The following is a 26,306-nucleotide window of genomic DNA, read 5'->3' on the forward strand; positions in this document are numbered from 1 at the left end:
CTAATAAATAATTTATGCACATAATTTGCTCTCCTTAAAAGCACAAGTGTGCATTTTATCATCATGTATGTCTATAGGATTAAAGACATACACTAGTTGTAATTTAACACTGCTGTAGTCCTATTTAGTAATACATAAATTGTAACTTGGGAGGAGGGGACAGCATTTTCAACTAAAAACTGAAAACCTTTTTATGCGTTTTGGCCATTTATTTACATGATAACAGCATTCTGGGGGCCTAAAAATGCAAACTTTTGAAAATGGCTTTTCCATTTTTAGTATGTCTTTGTCGTGTAATTGCACACTCGGGCAATACCTTACACAAGTATGCAATTGCCTGGCCAAAGTTACTTGCCTTTGGTTATTAGCTGATTCAATCTAGCTACTTCGCACAACATTGCGTTGCAAAATGAGTTAGCCAACAGCAGAGTGCATTAGTGCTTAACCATTATTTCCATATTTTTCTTCTTCATTTTTCCTACAAGGATTTTCTTAGAGACTTTTTTCTGGTGAATCACAACATTACAAACGTTTATATGAAGCAAACAGCAATTTTTCTGTTGGAAACGACAAATATAACTCCATCCTAAATATTTATTTGAAAAAACCTTGAAGATTAGCAAACAGTATGTCAGTTTATTAAGTGATATGGTGATAAGTTGGTTCCTCACAAAAGCAGTTTATTAAGCACATTGAAGCCTCTCCTCCATTGACATCCATTAAAAAAGGGCCTTGTCCTCTTGCCAGTGTACTGCTGCATTATGCTTTTTTTTATAACCTTGAAGACTCCCCTTGGGGAAGGGCTCTACTGTGATTGGTGGACATTTTTCTGCAGGATTATGGGTAGTGTAGTTCTTCACTAGGAATTATACTTGAACTTGATTTATTTTTTTATTTAGATTAAATAATGCAGGTGCAGGTTTTTCAAAAAGTATATGTTATTGATAAACAACTTAATAGTTCTTGGTAGGTCTGTCTTTAAATTCTTATAAGTTAGTGTTAGAACTCATTTACGGTTGTGGCTAGAAGGGATACAGCTACGGCCAGAAACTAACAATAAATTAAATTTTGTACCTTTTTGATTGTGTTTTATAAACATCTACACCCACCCCAAACCTAAACCTACTCCTCACAATAATGCAAAAAAAGTGATTATTGAACAGTGTGACAAAAATTACACTATATTGATGTGCGCATGCCCAGTAGTCACATCTGTATCCCTTCTAACCTTAACCCTCATTTACCCAGATATAAAACGAATGTGATTTTTACTGAAGGTGTTACAAACAATCGTGTCCCCCCAAAGTAAACAAACAAAATGGCCATTGACATGAATATGAATGAGTGTATTTCAACTTTTTTTTAATTTATTTTAAAACACTCTTATATCCAATTAAAGTTTGTTTTTTTTTATTTAACAATTTATGTTTAAAAACTGAACTTAGTTTGCCATCGCTTTCCCACGATACTCTGCAGATGCATCTTAACCCAATAAAGATGGCATTATGTTATATTTTATAACACAGATACTCTATAGTAATATTGTAGTAATACTTTATTAATAGGGTATTTATTTAGAATATATATTGTCAGTTACTTTTGCTTCTTTAAAATTATATGCCATTCTGCCAGACAGATTAATCAAAGAAACGTAAAGATCTTTTCTATATGTCTGAAAAAAAAGTGGGAGTAAGAAAATCTTTTCTGCAATTTAACTTACATTTTGTACATACAGTAGGAACACTTCATTTGAAAATGTCATTCTAACCAATCTCACATTTGCAGCATTACTACTTTGGTCATTAAAAAAAAAGAAATAAAAACAACTAAATGACAACTATGTTTGTATATGCCCTAAATTATTCTGCATTTCGCCTTAGCTGACAGAAAACCGCATAAGAGCTTGTAAATGGCAAGACACACATATGTCTTCTCAGTGTTTCCTACCAGTCAGACTGGTCACTCATATGGCCCTCTCCGTTTTATTTTTTCCATAGCACTTTAATTTGATATATGTAAACTTCAGTAACACATTTAAAGCATTATGATGCATTCAATTCAATTTTTCTAATCTTTTAATTAAAACACAAACGCATTAGGCTCAATTTGTGCTCACAGGGGACTCGTCAATTTGTCATAATAATACTCCACATGTTCTGATGTTTCTATTTTTCTGTTGTTAGATGATTTTAATACATGGTTGCAACAGAGAACGGGAATAATTCAGGAATAAACAGTAATAAAATCCCTGAAACAATTTTTTTGTTTGTTTTTTGTCTTTTGTTAAAAAACTAAACTTTATCACCATCTTTTCCATTCCTGCCAAAAAATATGTGCCTTCAAATCTGTCAGTTTCTAAAAAATCTTAATTTTACTGAAAAGGCAATACAGGTATGTGTGATTTGTAATTAAGGAATAAAACTAAAATAAAAGTAAAATCTAGTGTTGTCTGCTACTGTAATCTACTATATGTGTATAAGGCTGGTGTATCAACTTAGAATGAGATATTAAATACAAAATTCCCAGTCCTAAAATTATCAGGAAAACTGAACCCCATTGAACCATATTATTCATGCTAATTATTGCAATACAAACTGACCACACAAGTGGAATTATTTTCTCTGGACTATAACTACCAAATACATAAACATTAAATAATGATAAAAAATAAACAATACTTTGTGCAATCTCTAGGCTATATACTTTCTACATGACCCAATGTACAGTGTTTATTCAGAAAGACAGTAGAGGAAAGTGTCTTCTATAGGATAATCTGGTTTTGGAAGCTCCTGTTGAGATCTTTATGAGGCAAGACGATAGAGTTTCGAATGATGACCTCTGATGGAATATTCACACTGCAGCCTAGAAGGAAAATATAGAGTATAGATGGTCAGACAAACTTCCTGTTGTGGAAAAACTGCTGCCACATACAGTACATGCAGTAGCAAGATGATTGTTATAACTTCTTAAGGAACAGCTCCACCTTCTGGAAGAAACCAACCAGTACATCGTATTTATGTGTTTAAAACACTCAGTAGATTATCAGTAATGTCATTACAACATGGCTATATTATTAGAATATTAGAATTAGGCATATTAGAATGATTTCTGAAGGACCATGTGACACTGAAGACTGGAGTAATGGCAGCTGAAAATTCAGCTTTGCCATCAAAGGAATAAATTACATTTTAAAATATATTAAAACAGAAAAGAGTTGTAATAATATTTCACAGTATTACTATTTTTACTGCCTTTTTTTTACAAAATAAATTTGGCATTTGAGCATTCTTTAATAAAACATTTAAAAATATTAAAAAATGTAAAAACATTATTTTATTATATTATATTATATTATATTATATTATATTATATTATATTGTATTGTATTGTATTGTATTGTATTGTGTTATCTATGTTGCCACTAGATTATAATAGAGGCAAGATCTTCATACCAAGGATGGTGATGGATGGGGTTAGACCTCCATCTCTGAACAAAGTCTCGCTGTCAATCTTAGCATATGGGTCGTTGGGATTGGGGTCACTCGGAGTTCCTTCTACTCTTGCCCATTTCCCCACTGTACTGTCCCACCCAACAATACTGTTCAACACACAACAGTGATCCTGAAACAGAGACACATATTTAATAAAAATCAATGTCACGTTTCTTTCTAATGTCTGATTGTCATTGTAGCAAATGTGAACACAAGAGTGACCCACTTCACCTGTAACACGGCTCCATGTAAAACAATGGACTCCCTCACTCTTACGCCTCCTCCAATTGTCACCCCTTTGCCAATGGAAACATTAGGACCCAACTGAATGGAGAGAAAGAAATTGAATACAATGCAGAAGCATATATTTACTGTATATAAGTTGTTGCCTATGTTCTTACCACAGCAGAGGGATGGATGTTTGCTGTAGGGTGGATATAAACATCCCCTGAAGGTGGAAAACAAATTTTCAGTGACCTTGTAGCTGCATATAATTATATAATACAACTAGTGAGTTCTGTATTTACAAAGGTAAATTGTGTTTGATAAAAACACAGCTTTAAGACCAACTTGTTCAGAGAGAATTCTTCATGCAACATACCTATTATTTTGGGGGTTCCATCTTGGTTTGTGGCCAGTCTTTCAGGATGTGCCTGATGATACTGCTTGAGGTACAAACGACTAGCATATATTGCTGACCTGTGTTACGTTATATAACATCATGCATAAGTAACAGTGACAGAAAGGGGAGATGACAGGTAAAAATTGAGAGAAAGGCAGATTTACCCTGCAGACTTTATCTGACTCCAGAAATGCTGTGTTTTGTAGACAAAGAGTTTTTTCTGTCCTGCTAGGGTTGTAAAGATGTCCTGTTCTAGCCGAATCACCTCTGGCATCTGCTTGCCATTAGTGAGTTCTTCCCTGTGGAAAAAAATAACTCATTTCAGTGCAAACAGGTCAGGCTGACCTATTATTATACACGTAAATCTGTCTGCAAAGCGGTTTAGAGGCTGAATTATGTCAGTGACACTCACTGGATCCTCTCTTGCTGGTTCCTCTGGAAAACCGTCCCAATATGGCCAAAAATATCTTGTGTGAACAAATAGATCCCACAGTTGATAATGTCACTAACAAAAGTACTGGGTTTCTCCACAAAATGGAGCACCTGAAAGAAATGAGTGATAATTAGCATAATGTGAAAAAGTAAGTATCTTCTTAATGCCATTTATTGAACGGAATGCTTGTCCTTCAGATCATATGAATTAGTGTACAAGGAAGCAATCTTGTACATATTTATTTATAGTACCTCATTTGTCTCATGGTTTTCCACAATGCAGCCGTAGTTCAGCGATTGTGTTCTATTGGCCTGCAATGAGAGAGATACAGAAAAATCCTGAAACAATTTACCACTGTTTCCACTATTTTCAACATTGATAAAAAAAAATTTAAAATGTTTCTTGAGCACCAAATCGGCATATTATTTATGATTAAGTATGATTTCTGAAGGATCATGTGACACTGAAGACTGGAGTAACGGCTGCTGAAATATCAGCTTTGCCATCACAGAAATATATTACATTTTAAAATATATTAAAATAGGAAACAGTTATTTTTAATAGTAATATTTTATAATATTACTGCTATTATTGTATTATTGATCAAATAAATGCAGTCTTGGTGAACATAAGAGACTTCTTTCAAAAACATTAAAAAAAAAGTTTCAACTTTTGAACAGTACTACATATTATATTATATTATATTATATATTATTATTAGGGCTGTCAGTCGATTAAAATTTTAATCTAAGCCATTACATGATGTGTCGATTAATTAATCTAATTAATCACAAATTAAATTTGGCTGTGAAATTACCCACAAAAGATCATTTAAATGTATTATTGCATTAGAAAGTATCAAGTAGACTTTACAAATAGTAGCTTTAGAAAGAAATCGTTTATTTGATTCAACATAAAATTGATCACACATAAACATTTAGGCTACAATGGCCTAACATAAACTATGGAACATAAAAGAAGATCATTTGAGTAAGATCTCAGTATTGTTTTGTTCATACAATGAAAGTCATTGGTAACCAAAACAGCTTAATTACCAACAGTCTTCAAAATACCTTCTTTTATGTTGTGCAAAAGAAGAAAGTCATACAGGTTTGAAACGACATGAGGGTAATTGATGACAGAATTAAAATGTTTGAGTGAACTACCTTGAATGTTTTTTTAATTAATGATACTCTATCGCTTATCATATGATATAAATATGAGACAAAAACTCATACAGGGGCATTTTTGCCCCAATATCTTGAATTTTAGGGTATAACTGCATTTATGGAGTTGTTGCCCAGCATCATATTTGTCAACGGGAAATTTTATGAAATGTAATATGATGTACAGGTCTGGGCGCGGGACCAGTGCGTTAACTGCATTAAAATATTTTAATCACATTATTTTTTCATAACTAATTAATTAAGTTAACACATTAAACTGACAGCCCTAATTATTATATTACATTATATTATATCCAAAAATCATATTACCCACTAATTACTAAACATAAACCTACTGTTGTTCCAAGTAAGACTCCACAATGGTTCTTGCCATGTTGACGGTGGAAACGGAGCATTTCCTGCAAGGGGAACTCGGAGCATACATCAGCATTCATGAGGAAAAATGCAGCCGGACCCCCAGACAGGATCTGGTCACGAAAGTGATAGATCCCACCACCTGTACCCAGGGCGGCAAACTCCTGCAGGTACCTTCAGATTCAAAAAGAAATAAACTGCGTTAAGCCTATGCATTTAACAAGTTTTTACATTACAGGACTATCAGATCTGGGAGACAAAATATCAGTATAAATATCATCTGTATTATATAACACAATAAAATAGTTTAAATTTGTCTTTGTTTAAAATATCTGCTGATCTGAACCTTATTGGGATTTTAAGCTCCTGCTGCGCAGAAGAAATGAAGCAGTTTAGCTCGTCATTGGGCTGATAAAAACCTATTAGTATGATCTCTTTCATATCAGGAACCTGTAAGAGAATAAAACATGGCAAACTTTCAAAACAGATATTGATTACTGTGACGAATGTTCATCTTTAAGCTTTACATGTGATCTAAACATAGTTTGCAGTGTCTTACTTGGGCACAGGCTTCTATGTTATGCTGCAGCATGGGAACTCCTGCCACAGGGAACAGTGGTTTGGGCACCTCGAATGACAGGGGGCGGAACCTGGTACCTGAACGCAGGGCATTTTTATGAAATGCGTTTTCTAACAGGTTTTAATATCCATATTAATATCACCATATTTGCTACTTTTAAGACCGTTACTTTGTACAGCTAATTCGAGTTTATCATATCAGACGCTATCACGTAGCTACGTCCTTTGCGCCACGTCATCATATGTGATAATGTTGTTGCGGTATCATTCATCTTTCATTCATAACATTCGTACAGTTAGAAAAAAAAAACTAAAATCTCACCTTTTTGAGGGCCCCCAATTAGGATAATTGCTTTTAACATTTTTCAGTTATGAGGCAGTTTACTCTTTTAGACGACTGAATACTGATTTAGTACGATGATTATATCACGTCTAGTTTTTATTTAATTACTTCATGTAAATCTGTTTATGAAAATTAATGGTTACCAATTTTGTTTACGAAATAAAAATCAGCTTCTATGTCAAATTTTTTTCTGGCAACGTTGAACTACGTCTAAAACGTGTTCAACTTCAGCATAACCGACCAGTTTCATTAAATCCATTCGGTACAGTAATGCGGAAGTGAGTGTACTGTAATCCCGCCCACTGTGACGTGTCTGCTGCACTTACCAATCAGGTCGTCTGTCTGGAGATATAGGTCAATTTATGTACAGACTGGTCCAGTTGTTCCATATTTAGGTCAAACAAGCATTAAATAAGGTTTAATAAAGACCACAACTTCGGCCTCATGATTCTCATATATTATAGACAGATTATAGACAGATAACAGAAAACATTTCTTAACGTTTCTCTCACCTCATTTCACATGATGACAGGTGGCTCAAATTATCTGCCACAAGATGGCAGACCTAGTCTTTTTTCCCCAGTCTAGTCTTGTTTATAACGTTCATAGATTAGATTCTATCATTGTCACCTGGGTCAGTGACAATTAAGGATGTTTGAGATAATGAAGATAATAAATATAAAGAAAATAATAAAGGAAAAGCATTGTAACAAGTTTAAAACATATTCAAAGTTTAAAACATGCATACCAAATTGTTTCGTATATAGGGGAGAGTGGGAAAGGTTGCAACATTTTTTGCATTTCCTTCTGTTCGAAAACTGAGACTTAATAATTTCCTACTTCTGTTAACTTCTGTGAAAGTTTACTGAACTGGGGCCAGTTGCATAAACATAGCCTCTATGTTAAGACTGTGTCTTAAGAACTTTTGCCTAACTAGCAGTTAACCAAGTAGTAATCAGTCTTACTGTTCAGATTCAAAATCTACCATTTTATTTAACTGTCTTTATAAGTGTGTGTGTGTGTGTGTGTGTGTGTGTGTGTGTGTGAAAATGCTTCAGTCGTAACTTACTGTAGTTACTGTAGTTACTAAAGTTTCCTGTGAGGGGTAGGTTTAGGGGTAGGGTTGGTGTAGGGCAATAGCACATACAGTTTGTACAGTATAAAATCCATTACGCCTATGGAATGTCCCCACAATTCACAAAAACAAACGTGTGTATGATAAAAAAAATATATATACTTGTATTAATTTTATATTTTGTATTATTTTTAAACATGCTTGTAGTATTATTTTATATAATAAATAGTATATAATTTTTTATAACAATTACATAAATACTTATAAATATAAATATTTATTAAATAAATAACAATAATGCCAAAAACAATTATATAACAATATATAAAAGTGTGTGTTTTTGTTTTATGTTTAAAAAAAAGTAATAAAAATAAACATGTATTAATATATATGTTAATTACTTTTATTTTTTTTAAACAAATATAAATAATAATACATTTATATTACATTTAGTCATTTAGCAGATGCTTTTACTAAAACATCAGTGACAAAGAGAGAGTGAGATAGAACGAAATTCCACATTAGACCACATTAGACTCAGACTGATTTTTAAAAACCTGTTTACTTAAATAAAAAGGAGCGAGACCTGACTATTGAAAGGGGTTCTTTATTAATTCATAAAATTTAAATGTTGTAATGTTATGGCAAGCTTTTACATGGTAAGGGGCAGCATATTGGGAAGATTACAACAACGTGTTGCAACTGTCCCTACAGCCTGACAGCCACAATAAAACTTGCTATATTACCTTGACACAACATCTTCGACACAAGAAAACACTGATTAAAATGATGTGATATGTATGATATGATATGATATGATATGATATGATATGATATGATATGATATGATATATGATGATAGACAGTATGAAAAAAAAGTCTGATCATAAAAAAATTGCTGCTACTTTTTACCATGAAAATTTTATTTATTTATTTTTGTAGAAGGAATGGTAACATGTGGCTGCTTTCTTCCAGGAAGGATGAGGGGCTAATTGAGCATATGCAGTAATATCATCACTGTAGCTCATTCCTGATTGAAGAAAGCAATGTTGCAACCATCCCACTCTCCCCTGTTATTATGTTTGTCTTATAGTCTACATTTATGAGCATTTTTCACCAACGTGTAACATTTATAACCATTTTCTGATGACTCTAAAATGTAAAATGTTTAACTGTCACGTAAAAAGTACTAAAGTACTTTCCTTGGTCCAAATACAAGTGAGTGTGCATAAAATCATTTATAATCACTATTTTATTAAAAATTTATAATAATTTATATTTCTTTAAAAAAACATTTTAAGGTGAAAATAAATAACAGAAGCTGTGTGTTAAAAAATAGACGTGTGTTAAAGTGTGAATTACATATTAAATGTATTTTGAATAACTTAAAATTAATTAACATTTTATTAAAATTAAAGTTTATTTAAATAAAAATGGGGGGAAATGTCATTGTCAGTATACCAAAGCCATATTAACTGAGGTTTATATAGTAGTAACAGCCATGAATCATGAACTGATGATATAACTAACATCCATCTTTCAAAGTGAAATGTGAAACATTATATATTACCCGACAACATTCTCTGACAAGAACCATTGTTGAACAGTATGCAGAAGCCTTGGATCATGACTGGTATGAGAAGTGCTGATTGATCTGGAGGTTTAAGTCTTTATGGACATATAAGGTTCTGGTCTCAGAAGAAGAAAGACCACACAAGCTGTTCTGTAAACAGTGTCCCCTTGCTTGTCTGCCCCAAATGAGAGCCTCTCCTTTCTCAGACACAAAGCATATAGTAATGTTCCTTTCACACCACTCTCGGCAAGGATATTAAGGGATGCCCCCTATTCTCTCACACCCTCTGTTGTTTTACTATCTCAGAATGTGTCATGGGTATCGTCATAATTTAAATGCAAGGAGGAGATGAGAGTTTATTATTAGTATAAGAAATTTCTCACTTGTGTACTCCCATTTTGACTTGTTTATTGCTATATTGTATGTAGTCCAGGGCGTCACTCAGACTAGCTATCTTGTTAACCCTTGAGAGAAAATGCAGTTTATGCAGTATGTTCACATTTAAACACATATAGTCTTAAGGTTCTAATAACTGAATAACTAAAAACTTTGACTGAGATTCTGGTTTTGATCATAGAATTTGGCAGATTTATACATTTTTAAATCACATTGAAGAGTAGATTCAGATCAAAAGTTTATTTGTGCATCAAATATAAAGTATATTAAGTTTTGCAAGCAATAAAAATGGTTTAGACCTAAGATTACTGTGAAATGGTTTGATATCTCTCCTTCAATACACATCAGACATGCTCGTATTTTTATATTTAAACTACTGTCATCATATCTAAAAGGTAGAGAGTATCCACCTAACTCATGCTTATACTCTTCATTCTAGAACATTCCTGCCATTTTTTCTCTCCAGTCAGTTATTTTCATCCAGTTCATCCTCAAATGCAAACAACTGCCTGGAACATCTAACATATTTCATGTTGTAGCTTTAAAACAGTTCAAAAATAAAACTTTTATTCCCTTCAGACATCATCTTTAGCCTGTTAGGTCTTTTTAGCCTGATAAACAATTTGAATGAAGTCATGTGTTAGTAATCTGGGTGTTCTTTAAGGAATAAGCAATGGCCTTTTTCTTGCTTTTGAATAAATAATTATTGTTGGGCTGTTTCTGTTTTTGTATGTTTAGCAAAACTAATTCCTACAATAAACGCTGCCTGTAGACAGTCACAGTTTGCAGTTTGTGGCCTGTGTAAATAAATACTGGCAAAGTATGTGTGAAATGTTGACTTTAAACTTAGCACTTCTTATGTGAATAAATTAGCTATAACTTTATAAAGGTTAATAAAAGTTATGTTCTAAAGTTACTTGGTTTTTTCTTTCTTTCTTTTTGATAGTTGGCATTATTTTGCACAATTAATGCTTTAAAAAAACAGTTGTATACTGTAACTGTGTTCTCCATGGTATATGCTTAATAACAGTGTAAAAAATAGGTGAGCTTATAGATTTCAAGTTAAGAGAGATGTTTATAGCAGAGTAAAGCTGTTTGAAATTGAAAGTGCTCAAATGCTTGAGGATATAGCGCATAAATGGGTGGCAGTTAAAAATGAGATATTGACTCTTTTTGTTTGTTCCTTATAAGTCTGGTTAATGTTCCTGCCCCAATGCCGAAGATAAACTCCCAGAACAAAGCAGCGAGGGTCTTTTCATGATGTATCCTTTACCATTGTTTTGTTGTTAACAATAGAATCTGGAATTTTGCTGACAAGAGTTTAAAACCCACACAATAGTAATGTGTTTTCCAGCTTTTTGTGGCACAAAATGAGACTTTGTTTTTAAATCTCCTATTTAAAAGTATTTCTAATCATCAGATATCAGCAGCTGCACCCAATCAGACCTGTTCATTATGACTCTTGAAATCACATCCCATCTCATCATTATGGTAATCTCTAAAACCTCTAGGATTGCCATTGAGGACTGTACTTTTGCAGAATATAAGGGAGATTAAGTTTCATACCAGCAGCAATGGAAAATTCACTCACCAATTCACCTTGTGGTGAAGCAAAACAGCACAGGAAGCTATTTTATCTAGGAGACATTCAACATGATGTGTCTATCTTCCACACACATGCACAAGTAGACGAGTAACAGATAGGTTCATAGCCATATAAGGCTGCCCATGTAACATTTTAATATAAACTGTTGCAGACATGCAACTCAACTCTGATTGGTGAAATGCATCTTCAAAATGGCCCAATGAGGGGCCCCTATTTATAGAGAGGTCAAAAAGTTAGAAGCATCCAAAGAAACACCCACGGAATAATCAGAACACTTCTTTTCTGGTTTCTGTCCAAGCACCAAAGGAACAGTGAGATTCTCTTTCTTTTCAAATTATTAAAAAGTTCTTGCCTTTCAGTGAACGTAACTCCAAATCAGGCACTGGTGACAGGCTCAAGATTTTTATCTGCATTTGTGTTCTTAACATACTAATAATGTATCAGATTCTGATGCTATCTTGCCATCTGTTTACCTCCCAGCTCTGTTCTGCTGTGCTGATGCCCATGCACTGGAAGTGTTTCCCTAATAAGGCAATGGCGCTCCCCCCTTTGATGCCACACAGATATGAAATGTGTTCCTGTCTCCAATTAACCTATTATAGAATGGAGTCTAAGCTTTTAAACAATCCAATTCCACTCCCCAGCCTCACATATCTCTCTCCTTCCCTCTGTATGTCCTCTCTCTACCCTCTATTCTCTCCTCCCTCTTTCATTCTGGTCCAGAGGGGTTGTCCCAGCAGTGGTTTGAGTGGGGAGAACAGAGAGTTGCACAGTGACCACAGACAGAGCAGGACCTCCACTAAGTCACTGGACCAGTGGGATCGTGAAGGAACGTTCATACAACTGGACATCTGTATTCATTTACAGCTTGAAGAAGCCCCTACCAAAGGAACTGAGAGGGACTGACGAAAAGAGCTTTCATAAATTTGGTTTTAATTTCTAGAGGTTAGTAAAGGAAGCCAGATGACAGACTTTAGGGCAGCTCTAAAGCCCCGTTCGGGGCCTAAGCCAGGGTCTGAGATCAAGACAAGCACCCCAACAAAGGTTGACTTTAGATCATTGCTCAACAAGAAAGATGGTTCACCCAAAGCACCTGCTGCCACGCCACCTCCAAGCAGCGCACCTTCAGACTTCAGGTCCGCCCTGAACAAGAAGCAAGCACCGGAACCAGAGAAGACTGAGGAAAATGAACAGAATTCATCAAAGCTAGCACCCAAAACACCACAGAAGGAAAAGCAAAGTGATGTCAATGGCGTAAATGGTGGTGCAATTGATAAAAAGGTTAACATAAAGGAAAACGCAACAACAGAGAAAAAAGCCAGCAGCACTGATGCAGGGACAACTGAAAAAAAGGAGAAAACCAGCCCAGAGAAGAAGACAACTGATGGACAGATAACAGAGACAAACGACAAAAAGGCAAAAGTTGTGAATGGGGGAGAGAAGGATGCAGGAAAGCTGCCCGTTTTCAAACAGCCCCTCGGTGACATCACTGTGGTGGATGGAGAGAGGCTGAGGTTAGAGTGTCAGGTGACCTCTGACCCCCAAGCTGTCATCACCTGGATTCTTGATGGGAAAATTGTGAAAGCATCCAAGTTCATTGTCTTATCACAGGAAGGTATGAAAGTAGATACGTTTGACCACAATTTCACAGTTTACAATGCGAAATACTATTGATCTTGTATTTTCTACACAGTTCTTTATCTCTTTTGATTAATAGATGTTTAAATGTGACAGACAATTCCAATGAAATGTGATAGCCTTGGGTCTGTAGAGTTATTTAATGACGAGGACAGCTTTAAAACCTCTTTTCCTAAAGCTCCTATTTTAGTGTGTTCTGAGCTGTGTTGTAAATCACATGCTGAGAGGAATAATCTTAAAGCTGAGGCTGATTCATTGCCAACTGGAGCACTCAGTGAGTGTTATCTTGGTTCTTTGAGCTCATTCACATTAGGTTCTTTGATCTGAGGGTTTAAGGTCTCTCTAACCCCTTCCACTGACATGAGACAGAATGATGATTTGAGTCGCAATTAGAAAGTTCTGAAATAGCAATAAAGGATTCCCTGAGTCTAAATCAAACAGGGATGTGATGGGTGTCCCCTACATTATCCAGTGCTTTAGGCTCTTGGTTGTTCTGGTCAATTTTATGTTTAGAAAGCAGGGTATGGTCTCATCAAAGCCTTTTTGTTTGTAAGAATGTTCAATTGTGAAAGTGCAATTCTTAAGTTCTCAAATATTTTCTTAAGAAAATCTCTTTTTTTTTCTTAAGATGAAAATGACAGGTTTAATATTAAACCAAATAAATGCATTGAACATCTTAATTTTGGGGGTTAAGGCAAGTTGGATGTTATGGTAACTTAGGTTATTTATACTGATTCTTAAGAATATTCCTTTCAGGAATTCAAATTTGTCTTAGGTTTTGTCTCTAGAACAATCTTAAGAAAAAAGATAAGAGCATTCCTAAGACTTGTGTTGGGAATACAAAATATTATTAACTTAGTTCTTAAGTGTAAAAATAAACAAACAAACAAACAGAAAAGAAGACCGTCCCCTGGTTTTCTTACATTTTTTTTTTCAGATATTTGTGGCGATGTGTTCACATTAATAATTTGTGCTAATGGAATCATTTGCATAAAAAAAATATTTATTTATGGAGAAGAACTTTAGAATTTGAAGCCTTTGGATAATATGGAAAAAAGCTGTTGACTATTCCATGTTATTATTTTTTTTTGTATTATTATTATTATTATTATTATTATTATTATTATATTTTATTCTTGGAAATCAAGTATCCTTTTTATCAGAGTCAAGCCTCAAAAGTTGTTCAGGGTGTCAACATAGCTGGCATAAGAGTTTTTACAATGTATAAGCCCAGCATTTAGTTTTCAATTAATAATAAGGCTGAAAAGACAAAAATTCAATCATAAAACAATTCAGTTGTCATATACACTTGTCATTAAATGCTACCTCTTGTTTTACATCAGGTGAAAAGTGTTCACTTACAATCGACAAGGCTCTACCAGAGGATGAAGGACGCTACACATGTAAGGCAGAGAATGCACATGGTAAAGCAGAGTGTTCCTGTATGGTCACTGTAGATGGTAAGTGTCCTGTTTTCTAGACTTCCCCTTATGCATGTCATTGGAAACATATAATATTAAGTGAGGGTGTGAGTACCAATAACCCAATAACAATGCTAACAATGTCAAATTCCTCCTAAACTTATAATTAGGATTTATTTGAAACAAAAAGGGGGAAAATATGTTAAAAAAACATTTTTGTTTGTTTGTTTTTTTGCATTCCTCTAGATCCCTCAGACCCATCAGCAGATAAGAAAAACAGGAAGAGCTCTTCTGCAACTCCCACTACAGAAAGTGAGTAAGGACACATGTTGTGGCCTGTTTACTTGTGATGTTAGTAGTTTATTTATGAAGGGATGAAATGTCATTAATCTGTTTCTCAACCTCAGTGATCAACAACATGTCTTCGATTAGTGGAACATAAAAGGAGACATTTTGAAGAATGTTCATGCTGCTCTCTTCCATATTAAAGTGTATGGGGACCAAAGAGTTGACATGCTCCAAAAACTATACATAGAAGTAGTTCACAAAACTCATGGATATATATTCCAAGTTTTCATGGTCAGCATTGACACTGAGAGTATGAAAAGGAGCAGCTTGGACATTAAGATAATAATTAAAAGAAACTCCTTTTGTGATCCACCTGAAAAATGAAAGTAATCCAGATTTCAAAATGAGGATGAGTAAACAACAACAGAATTTTCATATCTAGGTGAACTGTTCATTTATGAGAGCACCTTTAAAGGAACATCAAGTCAAGTCAGGTCATGCCTTATAGTCGCATTCATTAAATTAGAGCTGAGTGATAATATACTTTACATTTTGTGATGATACAAGCAGTTGAGATATTCTATATATTGGACTACATAAGTATATATGTGGATAAATGTGGACATACAAAGTTGGACATACTTTATATAAAGAGCTGGGCTATAATATAATGAACTTTTGTAAACAATCATACATCTGAGATTTGTAATGTAGTATATATTTCTTTATATATAGAAATCCACTGTTTATATTCAAAATCTTGTCTACAACAAACATTTAATTACAACAAACATTCAGTTTTGGCGTACTGTAAATAGGCCTTGTGTTTGTTTTACCCCACTTTGAGGTAGTAAACATTTTACTTGCCTTCCAAAAACCACAATAATTCACAATTAATGTCCATTTTCTCCTTTTGATGTCCTTAATCATCTGGAATTGTTGGCAAAAGCATTTAGTCCTTAATTCTGCTACATATTTAGTGAACATTTAATTCCAATTTCCCTTTCAAAAATATTTGTCATGTCAGAAGTTGACCTTACAGACGGGAACAATGGTCATCACGCGCACTCTATATAGACTCCCAAAGAGGATTTCCATCCCACAGTATCTGACGGCAGATTGTATCTATAGTGCTCAAATGGTTTGCCTGTTTGTTTTGTTCCAGCTTTTAACACAATGGTCACACTAGATCCTACATTGTAATCCATGTGATCACGGTAGAGTAGAAAATAAACTCAGCCGATGGTGTTTTGGAACAATAGGCAACCAGTTGTACTGCTGCATTTAGTCTTCTAATATTTCATAAGCATAGCAGCCTCTAAGTGGCTGACATTAACATTGCAGTTATGCTCTTAACAAACAATGTCAAAGTGATTTACAATTTAGTGCACGAAAAGTATGTTACTGGCAAATACCAGAACGGAGTGCATTGTATTCCCACAGTGCTTGTGGAAAAAGTTCAGGTGTGTCCAAGCATAAGAGAGAAAATGAAAGATAGGAAAGAAGCAATTGAAGATCTAAAATGGTAGACTTCTGTGAGCTGAAACACATAAAGACCTGACTGTCCTCTCCCTGTTCTCCCCCTTTCTCAGTCTCTCTGTTTGGAGTGTGCTGGAGTATTAGTGGGGTTTACATGTTGCATTGTTTCTTGACGGCGATCAAACCTTAAATAAATAGTGGAGAGAGAGAGCCGCTGCTTCCTGGATCTTGGAGACCCTATATTTAGCATGTCCGTATAAGGGGAATTCCAGCAAGACACAGTGTCCACACAGACACTCTCTCCCTGGAAGCTGATCAGGAGCGGCAGTTTCCTTAGAACTCCTGTCAGTTCTCAGATGAATGTTATTTCCTTTGAAATGGTGTAAAATGAAATTTCAATCATGTGAACAGGGTTGATTACTGGATCTTTTTGACTACTGGATTGTTTGATTGGTTACTGAATGGAGAGTTTATTATTTATCAATTTAAGATTAAAATGTTAAATTCCTGCAATCGAACTATTGGGTATTAAAATACATATAATATCACATTGTTTTGTGACTTTACTTTACTTTAACAAATTAGGCATCACATTTCTTAATATGCATTTATTTGCATACAACAAAAACAATAGCCTCTATAAAAGACCTCTTTGACAGTTACCATTTCAAAATCATTGCTATCATAAAACAAAATATAAATCTATTGATTAATAACTTTTTGAATTAAGAAATAAGATATTATGTTTATAATATGAGCAAAATGATGCTAACCAATGCTAATATTTTTTTTTTAAATGGTGGTATGAAAGCATAATAACTAAACATTTACCATTATTCAAATTTGTTTTGAAAATGTGTTATTTGAAGCTGCAAAATATTGTCAAAATTGTTAAATCCTTCTAAAATCATTATGCTTGTAGTTCCTCCAAAGGGATAGTTCACCCAAAAATAAAAATTCTGACATTATTTACCCTCATGTGATTTTGTTTGTTTCTTATGCAACACAACAGAAGATATTTTGAGATTTTTTTTTTCTTTTTTTCTATGAAAGTCAATGGTAACCAAAACTGTATGGTTGCCAATATTCTTCATAATATCTTATTTTGTGTTCTGTAGAAGAAAGAAAGTCATACACATTCTAGCCAACACGAGGAGGAGAAAACTATGAACATTTTTGGCTGAACTATCCCTTTAATGAAATTTTTATTTTAATAATTATGTAAATATGTTTAGCTAAAAATGCTCTCTCTTCTGCAGATGAAGCCAGAATAAAGAAGAAACCAGCTCCCGCCAAACAGGGTAAGATTACTCTCCCATTATCCCTTACATAACCATACAGGCCCAAGAATATTTGACCTGAAGGCCATGTACAGAGACACATTCTTGTGTGATTACACAGTCTTGCAGAATATTGATAGTAGACAGACAGAGAAAGAAAATACTGAATAACTATTTTCCATGAGAGTGTTGAATATGAACCTATGTTTTCTTATGATGCCACGCAGGTTCGCCGCCACAGTTTCTGCAGTTCCCTGGAGATCAGAAGATCAGGGCAGGAGAAAAGGTGGAGCTGTTGGGCAACTTTGGAGGGACGGCACCCATAACTTGCACCTGGCTCAAATTTAAAAAGCCGGTAAGAAAAAGACAGAGAGTACAATGACAGATCATTGGTTCCCAAACCTTCTGAAATAAAGGCAACTATTTACAGTGATTTTTGACTGCACCTTAAAGAAATTTCCCATGTGAGCATAGAGCACCCCTTTAATCTAAAACTGACAGCACAAATACTTATTGTAAAATTATATCTCAAAAACAATTTTGGAACAAAAGATGATACTCTGATCCGGATTTTTATAGCCAAAACCGATCACTCATTTCTTGTCATCTTGATCAGCCGATACAGATTCTAATACCATTTTTGGGGGATCAGTATCGATTCGCAAACACTGTTACATCAATGTGACATAAAGTACTATAGGTCGATTAATTGATATTCAGATAAACAGGAATATATTTCATTGAATTATCAATAGTCATTTTATTGTAATAGTAAAGAAACGTTTTGAATGATTAATTTTTTAATTGTATTGCCTGACATTTGATTGACTATCTAAGACAGCAGGCTTTTATTTGAGAGAAGAGTTGTGAAGATATAGAGCATATGCAAACTGAACAGCTGCTGCTGTTAATGTAAATTGAAAATTATTTAATAAAGAATTTTGGGTAACAATTTATTATAGGGAACAATTCTCACTATTAACAAGTTGCTTATTAGCATGCCTTTTTATTAACATATTGGCTGTTTATTAGTACTTATAAAGCACATATTTTGCATGACCATATTCTACATCCCTAATCCTACCCAATATCTAAACATAACAACTACCTTACTAATAAGCAGCAAATTAGGAGTTTATTGAGGCAAAAGTCATAGTTAATGATTTGTTAATGGCGAGAATTGGACTTTGAAATAAAGTGCAACTGAATTTTGTATTATACCCCACCTGTTAACTTTAACAGGAGACTGAAATGTCCCTGCAAGGTTGCACGAGCGTTTCATATTCGCTGCCCCTCTCACACTGTGAGCAGACTCGCATCGTTTGTGTCATTATTAGCATGAATGGTTTTTGTGATTCATCAAGTTCAGAGACCACTGATTGATTCATTGCTGATTAACTGAAGAATCTGTAGTACAAAACACTTAAATTGATACATTAATGTATAAAATGAAGCAGAGATTATGCAGAACCCACTTTGGGAACCAATGTTAGATGACAGATGGTGAAATGAGAGTGTGAGGATGGTGTGGTGGTTGCCTATTGTGATCTTTACATGTTGTTTCCTAGAGATTAGGAAGACAAAAAAAAAATCTTTGGAAAACCTACTGAATAATTACAGTAGTAAGGATCAGTTTAGATTTCATTATTACTTGGTGTATATGTTTGATATGAAAGTGGTTAAAGAAGAGGTGAAAATAAGAAAATGAAAGCCTAAATGCGTAAAGTCCTACAGTATATACTTTGTATACTCTTCTCCTGTTTAGATCCACCCAGGAAGTGGGGGCATTTCCATAGAGACCACAGAGAACAGCAGCCACCTGACAATCGCAGCGAGTGACCAAGATCACTGTGGTTGCTACACTCTTGAACTGCAGAATAAATTTGGTACCAAGCAGGCCTCACTCAACCTCACTATCGTAGGTATGGGAATAAACAAAGACAGGACGATAATGAGAAACAGGAAGGAAAAAGATTTGATTATGAGAGACTGTATTTAGCACTTTGATACAACGTACCATAAAGCATATTTACTAGTAGTCTCCCTATCTTTCTATGCATTGCTTTCTGTATAACTAATGCTGACCTCTTCAATGTAAATCTATGTCCCAGATAAGCCAGATCCCCCAGCCGGCATCCCTGCTGCCTCTGACATCCGCAGGTCCTCGCTCACCCTCTCCTGGTACGGTCCCACTTACGATGGAGGCAGCGTTGTCCAGTCCTACAACCTGGAGATCTGGAATTCGATCGACAACACATGGAATGACCTCACCTCCTGTAACAGCACCTCATACCACGTCCAGAACCTTCTCACTGATCGTCAGTACAAGTTCCGCATTCGAGCTGTTAATGTCTATGGAGTTGGAGAGCCCAGTGCAGAATCTGAGTGCATTATAGTGGGAGTGGAGGAGGTAACAGGTGAGAAACAACCTCTGATTCATTGTGTTACTATTGATCGAGAGAGAATCAGTGGGGAAAATTCCTACATTATATATTCTCATTTTTGTAATAATTCACTCATTTCCATGACAAATTCTACTATCATCATAACAATTTTAATGATTTTAATTTCAGAATTTCTCCTGCCTTTATGGCAGCATCACTCGAGTTGGCATAAACTCAAGTCTTATAATATTATATGCATAAATTAATATAATGAATGTTATACAATATGGTATCAAATGTAATGTGTCACATCAATAGTCTATCAAATTTACAGTGCGTGTGCGTGTGGGTTATATATTTAACAATGATCTTATATGAATTAAATGAAAATGCATTGCATTGTCTATTATATCAATATTAAATGCATTGCATTGTATATTATATAAACCTTATATGAAATGTATTATATAAAATGCATCAATGCATGTAAATGTATCGATGTGCGTGTGTGTGTGTATATATATATACCCTTTTTTATTCATTTAGTTCAATATTTTTGTATGTAAATATACTATATTGTAAATATACAGGGAATATATATTTACACATTATAAAATATACAAAATATAGAACTAAATAAACGAAAAGGGGAAAAATCATGTAGACATAGGATGGGAAGAGGAAGAAATCTTACATATTTTCCAGATTTTGTTCAGGTTTAATTGGGAAAAAATATATATTCACTGTGGTCTCAAGACTATTGAACCCCAAAAGTATAAATGTGATGAGCTGATGCACTACATAAAAACTAAACCTTTAAATAACATTCACATTTTTCTCCAGAGAAAAAGGAAGAGGAGGAAGTTGGAGCCACTGTGTCTGATGATGGTATGAAGTTCAAAGCAATTAGCCCACCATTCCATCCCTCCTGAATCCAGAGTTTACTAATATGACTCCCACATGGCCAGTCTGATACATTTCCTGTTCATTTCACAGATGAGGAGAAAGAACCAGAATACAGAGATGTGGTCATTAAGAAAGGCTGCAGCGTGAAGGATTTCTATGATATAGAGGACCGCTTAGGAACGTAAGAGATGCGTTATCAATATAACCATTTGGATTTACTGTACCAGATATATTCTTCCAGTTTCTTCAATTGCCTTTTTCTTATTTCTAAAAGGGGTAAATTTGGTCAAGTCTTCAAACTTGTGGAAAAGTCCACCAAGAAGGTATGGGCAGGGAAGTTCATCAAGGCATTCTCACAGAAGGAAAAAGAAAACGTGAGGCAGGAGATTGACATCATGAACAGCCTCCACCACCCCAAACTGGTGCAATGTGTGGACGCCTTTGAGGGAAAATCTGACTTGGTCATGGTTTTGGAGATGTGAGTCCCTATACCCAGACAGCAGACAGTTTCGGCCCAGATCCGGCCCACATCTGGCCCGCATGGATTTCACATGTGCCAGATGTGGGCCGGATCTGGGCCAACACTATGTTGCTGTCTGGGTATCTTCAATCTTTTAAGCCGAAAGACTAACATGATACAGGTTAACTAAATAAAAGCTTTCATGAGAAGGCCATCGGATATGTTCCAGTTTGGGAGCGGTGATCACATTGGGTCACTTTGGTGAACCTACCTTGTGTGTCCTGGTGTCTTTGAACAGGCTGTAGTGTTCGTTAGTTGTTTTTTCAACACCTTTAAATCATTCCACCAGTTTAGCTTTTTATGGCGAGAGTGGAATGTAAAATCCAGCACCCTGTGATGGGAGAAGTGCGTGTCACATGTCCTTATATAGTGAGATGGAGAAACAGGGAGGTGAGGAGAAGAAAGCATGGATGCTCTCTGCTTCAGCTTGGCAGCCATGATGGAAAATAGCCCAGAATTAAATCTCCCTGACTGTAAGAGAATTGTTTAGCACTCCAGACACTGTTCGTCTGGTTGTTAAATGGAATGTGCATAAACAGTTCCAATGCATTGAGATTGCAGTCTGATAATGATTGGTTAGCGTCGTTTAACGATAATGTCATTGTGGTCCCCATTGGCTGCAGCTTCAGCTTTGCAGCCATGATGGAAAATAGCCCAGAATTAAATCTCCCTGACTGTAAGAGAATTGTTTAGCACTCCAGACACTGTTCGTCTGGTTGTTAAATGGAATGTGCATAAACAGTTCCAATGCATTGAGATTGCAGTCTGATAATGATTGGTTAGCGTCGTTTAACGATAATGTCATTGTGGTCCCCATTGGCTGCAGGATTTCTGGCGGCGAGTTGTTTGAGCGAATCGTTGATGAGGATTTCGAGCTGACTGAGCGTGAGGTGATTAAGTACATGCTGCAGATCATTGATGGAGTTCAGTTTATCCACAAGCAGGGCATTGTCCACTTGGACCTCAAACCTGAGAACATCATGTGCATCAACAAGACAGGAAGCAAGATCAAGCTCATTGACTTTGGACTTGCTCGAAGGCTAGGTAAACAAATGCAAACAACTGCAAAAGCAAACAGAGTCTGGTTTTCTGGCACAGTTTTATTTTTTATTTATTTTTTCTGTTTTCAGAGGATTCTGGCTCTCTGAAGGTTCTGTTTGGAACTCCTGAGTTTGTAGCTCCTGAGGTGATCAACTACGAAGCTATCAGCTACCCAACAGACATGTGGAGTATTGGCGTCATCTGTTACATTCTGTGAGTGATAAATCAGTATCTCAGCTACATCGGTATCACTCCTCCAACAGTCGCTAACAACCATGGCACATAAAGACACAGTAATCAATGCTGAGGACTGGAAACATTTCCTTTTAAGTCCATTATTAGTTTTTGGACAACTCGCTTGCCAAGCTTGCTTTTTCAGTTTATCACATAAACACAAATTCGATTCCTTGGAGGTAGAGTATAAATATTTAAACTGACTTGTGTCAGTTACTTTTATCTTCATGTTACAAGAGGCTAATACCCCCTGCGTTAAAAGGCCATTTTTGATTTGATCTTTTTTCCAAAACACTAAACAGCCATCAAAATGAAATAAAATGCTCAATCCTTTCCTAAACAACTTTTTGTTGCTATGAACTGCAAAACTGTCCTGATCAAACTTGATTTATCAATTTTTTTAAATATTGCAGATGAGAATGCCTGAAACTGCTCCACCCCCATCGACTAAACATTGCCTCTATATCTTTAAATACCGCCTCTACTGTAAACTGTATGACTTTATTACTATCTATAAACTATAAGATGTTTAGCATTTTTTTTACAGAATACACACTTCATTGAATATGTAACAATATAATCAATAAATATGAATATATACAGAAAATATATACACTACCGTTCAAAAGTTTTGTGTTAGTAATATGTTTTAAAGAAGCCTCTTATTCTCACTAAGGCCGCATTTATTTGATAAAAAATACAGTTAAAAAATTAATATTGTGAAATGTTATTGACATTTAAAATAGCTGTTTTATATTAGATTTTTTATGTAATTTATTCCTGTGAAAAAACTGAATTTGCAGCTCACACGATCCTTCAGAAACCATTCTAATATGATGATTTGGTTCTCAAGTTATTTATTTATTTATTTATTGCTACATAATTATTTGTGGAAACTGTGATACAATATAATTGATATTTTGTTCAATTTAATGCATCCTTGCTGAATTTTAAAAAAAATTGTTTTTAAATAAATAAAACATTTGCCTTAAGGGATGCTTTTTGTCCTGTTGCACCTTGCATCACATTTTGGTTGAATGTGCGCTAACAGAATGAAAGATTATTGCCTAATAGCCTTCCTCTTGTTTACCCTCAGTGTCAGTGGTCTCTCTCCATTCATGGGAGACAATGACAATGAAACTCTTGCCAATGTCACCTCAGCCACCTGGGATTTTGAGGATGAGGCGTTTGATGAGATTTCAGATCAGGCCAAAGACTTCATCAGCAGTCTCCTAAAAAAGGACATGAGGTAAGCTTCAGAAAAGCTACTGAAGAAAGTTTTGAATCAGAAACATTATAATTTTTATGGAAATACCAACATTGTTCGAAGTTAATCCAAAACCTTTGTAGAGCACTGTGCAGATGCACATTTCTTGAACAGCACATCCTGAGCTCTTGGCACAGAGCCTTAACAACTCACAAAGAACCTAGTAAAATCTACATTATTGTAAATGGAGGGTGTAATGGGCAAAGAAAATTATCACTCAAATGTATTAGTTCATGCTGAATGTTGATGAAAGGATTTTAAGCATTTGATCTGAATTCTGTGCCCCTATAAATGCCACTCCGTAGGGCCAGACTGACCTGCGCTCAGTGTTTAGAGCACTCTTGGCTAAAGCAGGACACCAAAAATATGGAGGCTAAACAACTCTCCAAAGAGAGGATGAAGAAGTACATCCTGAGACGCCGCTGGCAGGTGAAAGCACTGGCGTTTATTTTAATTTCTTTGTTAGACAAAGAATTCATTTCTATGAGTTACATGGGAAACTGTTTTCTTCATGTTTGTGAGTGTCTGTGCAGAAAACAGGTAATGCAGTGCGAGCCATCTCCAGATTCAGCTCTATGGGAATGTTAGGAGGAATCGGTCCAAAGAAAAGTTCCCCGACTGACGGTAATGGTCCAGCAACCAATTTTCAATATTGATGCTGAACATTGCGTATTAAATGTCATACAAGTTAAAATGTTAGCTGCACATTAATAAATGTGTTTGTGTTCAGAAGAGCCTCCGGCACCGTTCCTTGAAAGTGTGGAGGATGAAAACCGCAGCCCTGTGGCCCCCAGCATCTCCTCTGTCATACAGGATGTAGAAGTGGTGGAAGGCAGTGCTGCCCGCTTTGACTGCAAGATTGAGGGTAATGACCTTTGACCTTGAAGGCTTTTAGACTTTAAGGGACAGATTTACTAAACAGGGCAAATTAGCGTGAGAACGCAATCCCATAAAAGCGCCAATGGGAGTGGAAAGTTCTGCGGGTGATCTAATGACAATGCGCAGATTAAACAACACAGATGCAGCCAGATCATTTCTGTAATGACCAATGCAATCTATCAAAAACAGCATAAATTTGATGCATTCACGCCATGTCGTAATTACTGTAATTTCGAGATGACAACACGTGATGTTCTACTTGGAGCTGTTCACACCCTTGGACTCAGACACGGAGCTATCACACTATCAATGCCTAAACTTAGCGCCTAATGAATCTTAGGTAGTCAGATAGTACAAGTCGTAGCTCTCAGAAAAGTTCCAGTTCACGAGTTGTAATTAGGAGTTCTACGAGGATGTGAATGCTTTTTACAAGTTGATATCTCATTATTACAATGTGGCGTGTATAGCATAGGGTCACAAACAAGCAGAGCTGATGATGATCAGGTGCATATAATCTACTAAAAACACAGGTGCAAAGTGAGTTAAGACGTTTTTTAAAAATAAAAATCTGTCTTTAATAAATCTTGACAGTAGTCAAAAGAGGGATTGCGCTTGCATAAATCTGGCCCTAAGTGCTGAGTTATAATTCTTCTGCTCTTAACCCTTAAATTTAAATAAATGTCTTTACTGACACTTTTGATCAATTTAATGCATCCTTGCTGAATAAATGTATTAATTTCTTACTGACTCTAAACTTCTGAAAGGTATATCCTTTAGCTTGTAAGTGAAATTCCAGGTTCTTATTAAATCTTAATATTGTTGTTGGATGCTAAAGAAAAATAAATGCCTTTATGGTGTCTAAACATATCTTAGGGACTGAAGGGATTTCATTTCGTTAAATTATAAAATTTAATTATTTAATTTAATAAGAAAATACTTTAATCCTAATGCAACAAAACACTATTTGTTCATGCTTTTTGTACATACTAACATTATCAGCTATAATATAACCTTATTATTAGTTATAAAATGGAGAGTTCCGTTCCTTGATTCTGATTGGCTGAGCCACGTTCGAAGCTGTTGTAAATTACTCTACAAACATACACCTTTGTTTACGTTTGTCTGTTGCTCGGCAACCACAACTGGTTCTGAGGAACTACATTGTTTGGTGGAAGAATACTGTTTTTATTAATATCATTACACTTTATTTGCTTGTTTTATTTTGTGAAACCTTACTACGTATATGGAATAACCGTTTTATAAAAGCAATAAGCCCCGTGAAGCCGTGGTTTACAGTGAATTTATAACAG

The 26,306-nt window shown here is 35.2% G+C and overlaps 2 protein-coding genes across 5 annotated transcripts in view; one reads left to right on the top strand and one right to left on the bottom strand.

The window, feature by feature from the left end:
- Positions 1 to 2,074: 2,074 nt before the first annotated feature.
- On the bottom strand, positions 2,075 to 7,565 carry LOC107688916 (mannose-1-phosphate guanyltransferase alpha-B-like). Of its 4 annotated transcripts, none has more exons than XM_016486744.1 (13): positions 7,522 to 7,565; positions 7,336 to 7,351; positions 6,647 to 6,744; positions 6,434 to 6,537; positions 6,069 to 6,261; positions 4,798 to 4,857; positions 4,526 to 4,656; positions 4,278 to 4,412; positions 4,093 to 4,190; positions 3,893 to 3,939; positions 3,723 to 3,815; positions 3,453 to 3,621; positions 2,075 to 2,862 (listed from the first exon to the last, which is right to left on the bottom strand). In XM_016486744.1, the coding sequence occupies exons 3-13, from the start codon at positions 6,677 to 6,679 to the stop codon at positions 2,762 to 2,764; spliced, it is 1,164 nt and encodes a 387-aa protein (XP_016342230.1). In that variant the 5' UTR covers positions 6,680 to 6,744; positions 7,336 to 7,351; positions 7,522 to 7,565; the 3' UTR covers positions 2,075 to 2,761. The 4 variants fall into 4 exon arrangements, with proteins under 4 accessions (XP_016342230.1, XP_016342229.1, XP_016342231.1 ...); XM_016486743.1 differs by having other exon boundaries at positions 7,336 to 7,380; positions 7,522 to 7,564; XM_016486745.1 differs by lacking the exon at positions 7,336 to 7,351.
- Positions 7,566 to 12,446: 4,881 nt separating this feature from the next.
- Positions 12,447 to 26,306, top strand: part of LOC107688847 (myosin light chain kinase, smooth muscle-like) — a 15,857-nt gene continuing 1,997 nt past the window's right edge. Inside the window, exons 1-16 of the mRNA XM_016486655.1 lie at positions 12,447 to 13,274; positions 14,641 to 14,757; positions 14,965 to 15,030; positions 17,745 to 17,786; positions 17,993 to 18,120; positions 19,531 to 19,687; positions 19,877 to 20,182; positions 20,993 to 21,037; positions 21,146 to 21,236; positions 21,330 to 21,533; positions 22,402 to 22,619; positions 22,706 to 22,829; positions 23,947 to 24,099; positions 24,423 to 24,546; positions 24,651 to 24,741; positions 24,848 to 24,982. Of these exons, the coding sequence (XP_016342141.1) occupies positions 12,623 to 13,274; positions 14,641 to 14,757; positions 14,965 to 15,030; positions 17,745 to 17,786; positions 17,993 to 18,120; positions 19,531 to 19,687; positions 19,877 to 20,182; positions 20,993 to 21,037; positions 21,146 to 21,236; positions 21,330 to 21,533; positions 22,402 to 22,619; positions 22,706 to 22,829; positions 23,947 to 24,099; positions 24,423 to 24,546; positions 24,651 to 24,741; positions 24,848 to 24,982 (2,653 nt within the window). The 5' untranslated portion in view covers positions 12,447 to 12,622. The remainder of the gene's footprint in view (positions 13,275 to 14,640; positions 14,758 to 14,964; positions 15,031 to 17,744; positions 17,787 to 17,992; positions 18,121 to 19,530; positions 19,688 to 19,876; positions 20,183 to 20,992; positions 21,038 to 21,145; positions 21,237 to 21,329; positions 21,534 to 22,401; positions 22,620 to 22,705; positions 22,830 to 23,946; positions 24,100 to 24,422; positions 24,547 to 24,650; positions 24,742 to 24,847; positions 24,983 to 26,306) is intronic.

Source organism: Sinocyclocheilus anshuiensis, unplaced genomic scaffold (assembly GCF_001515605.1).
Source record: "Sinocyclocheilus anshuiensis isolate Anshui unplaced genomic scaffold, SAMN03320099.WGS_v1.1 scaffold101, whole genome shotgun sequence".
NCBI classification, from domain to species: Eukaryota; Metazoa; Chordata; class Actinopteri; order Cypriniformes; family Cyprinidae; genus Sinocyclocheilus; species Sinocyclocheilus anshuiensis.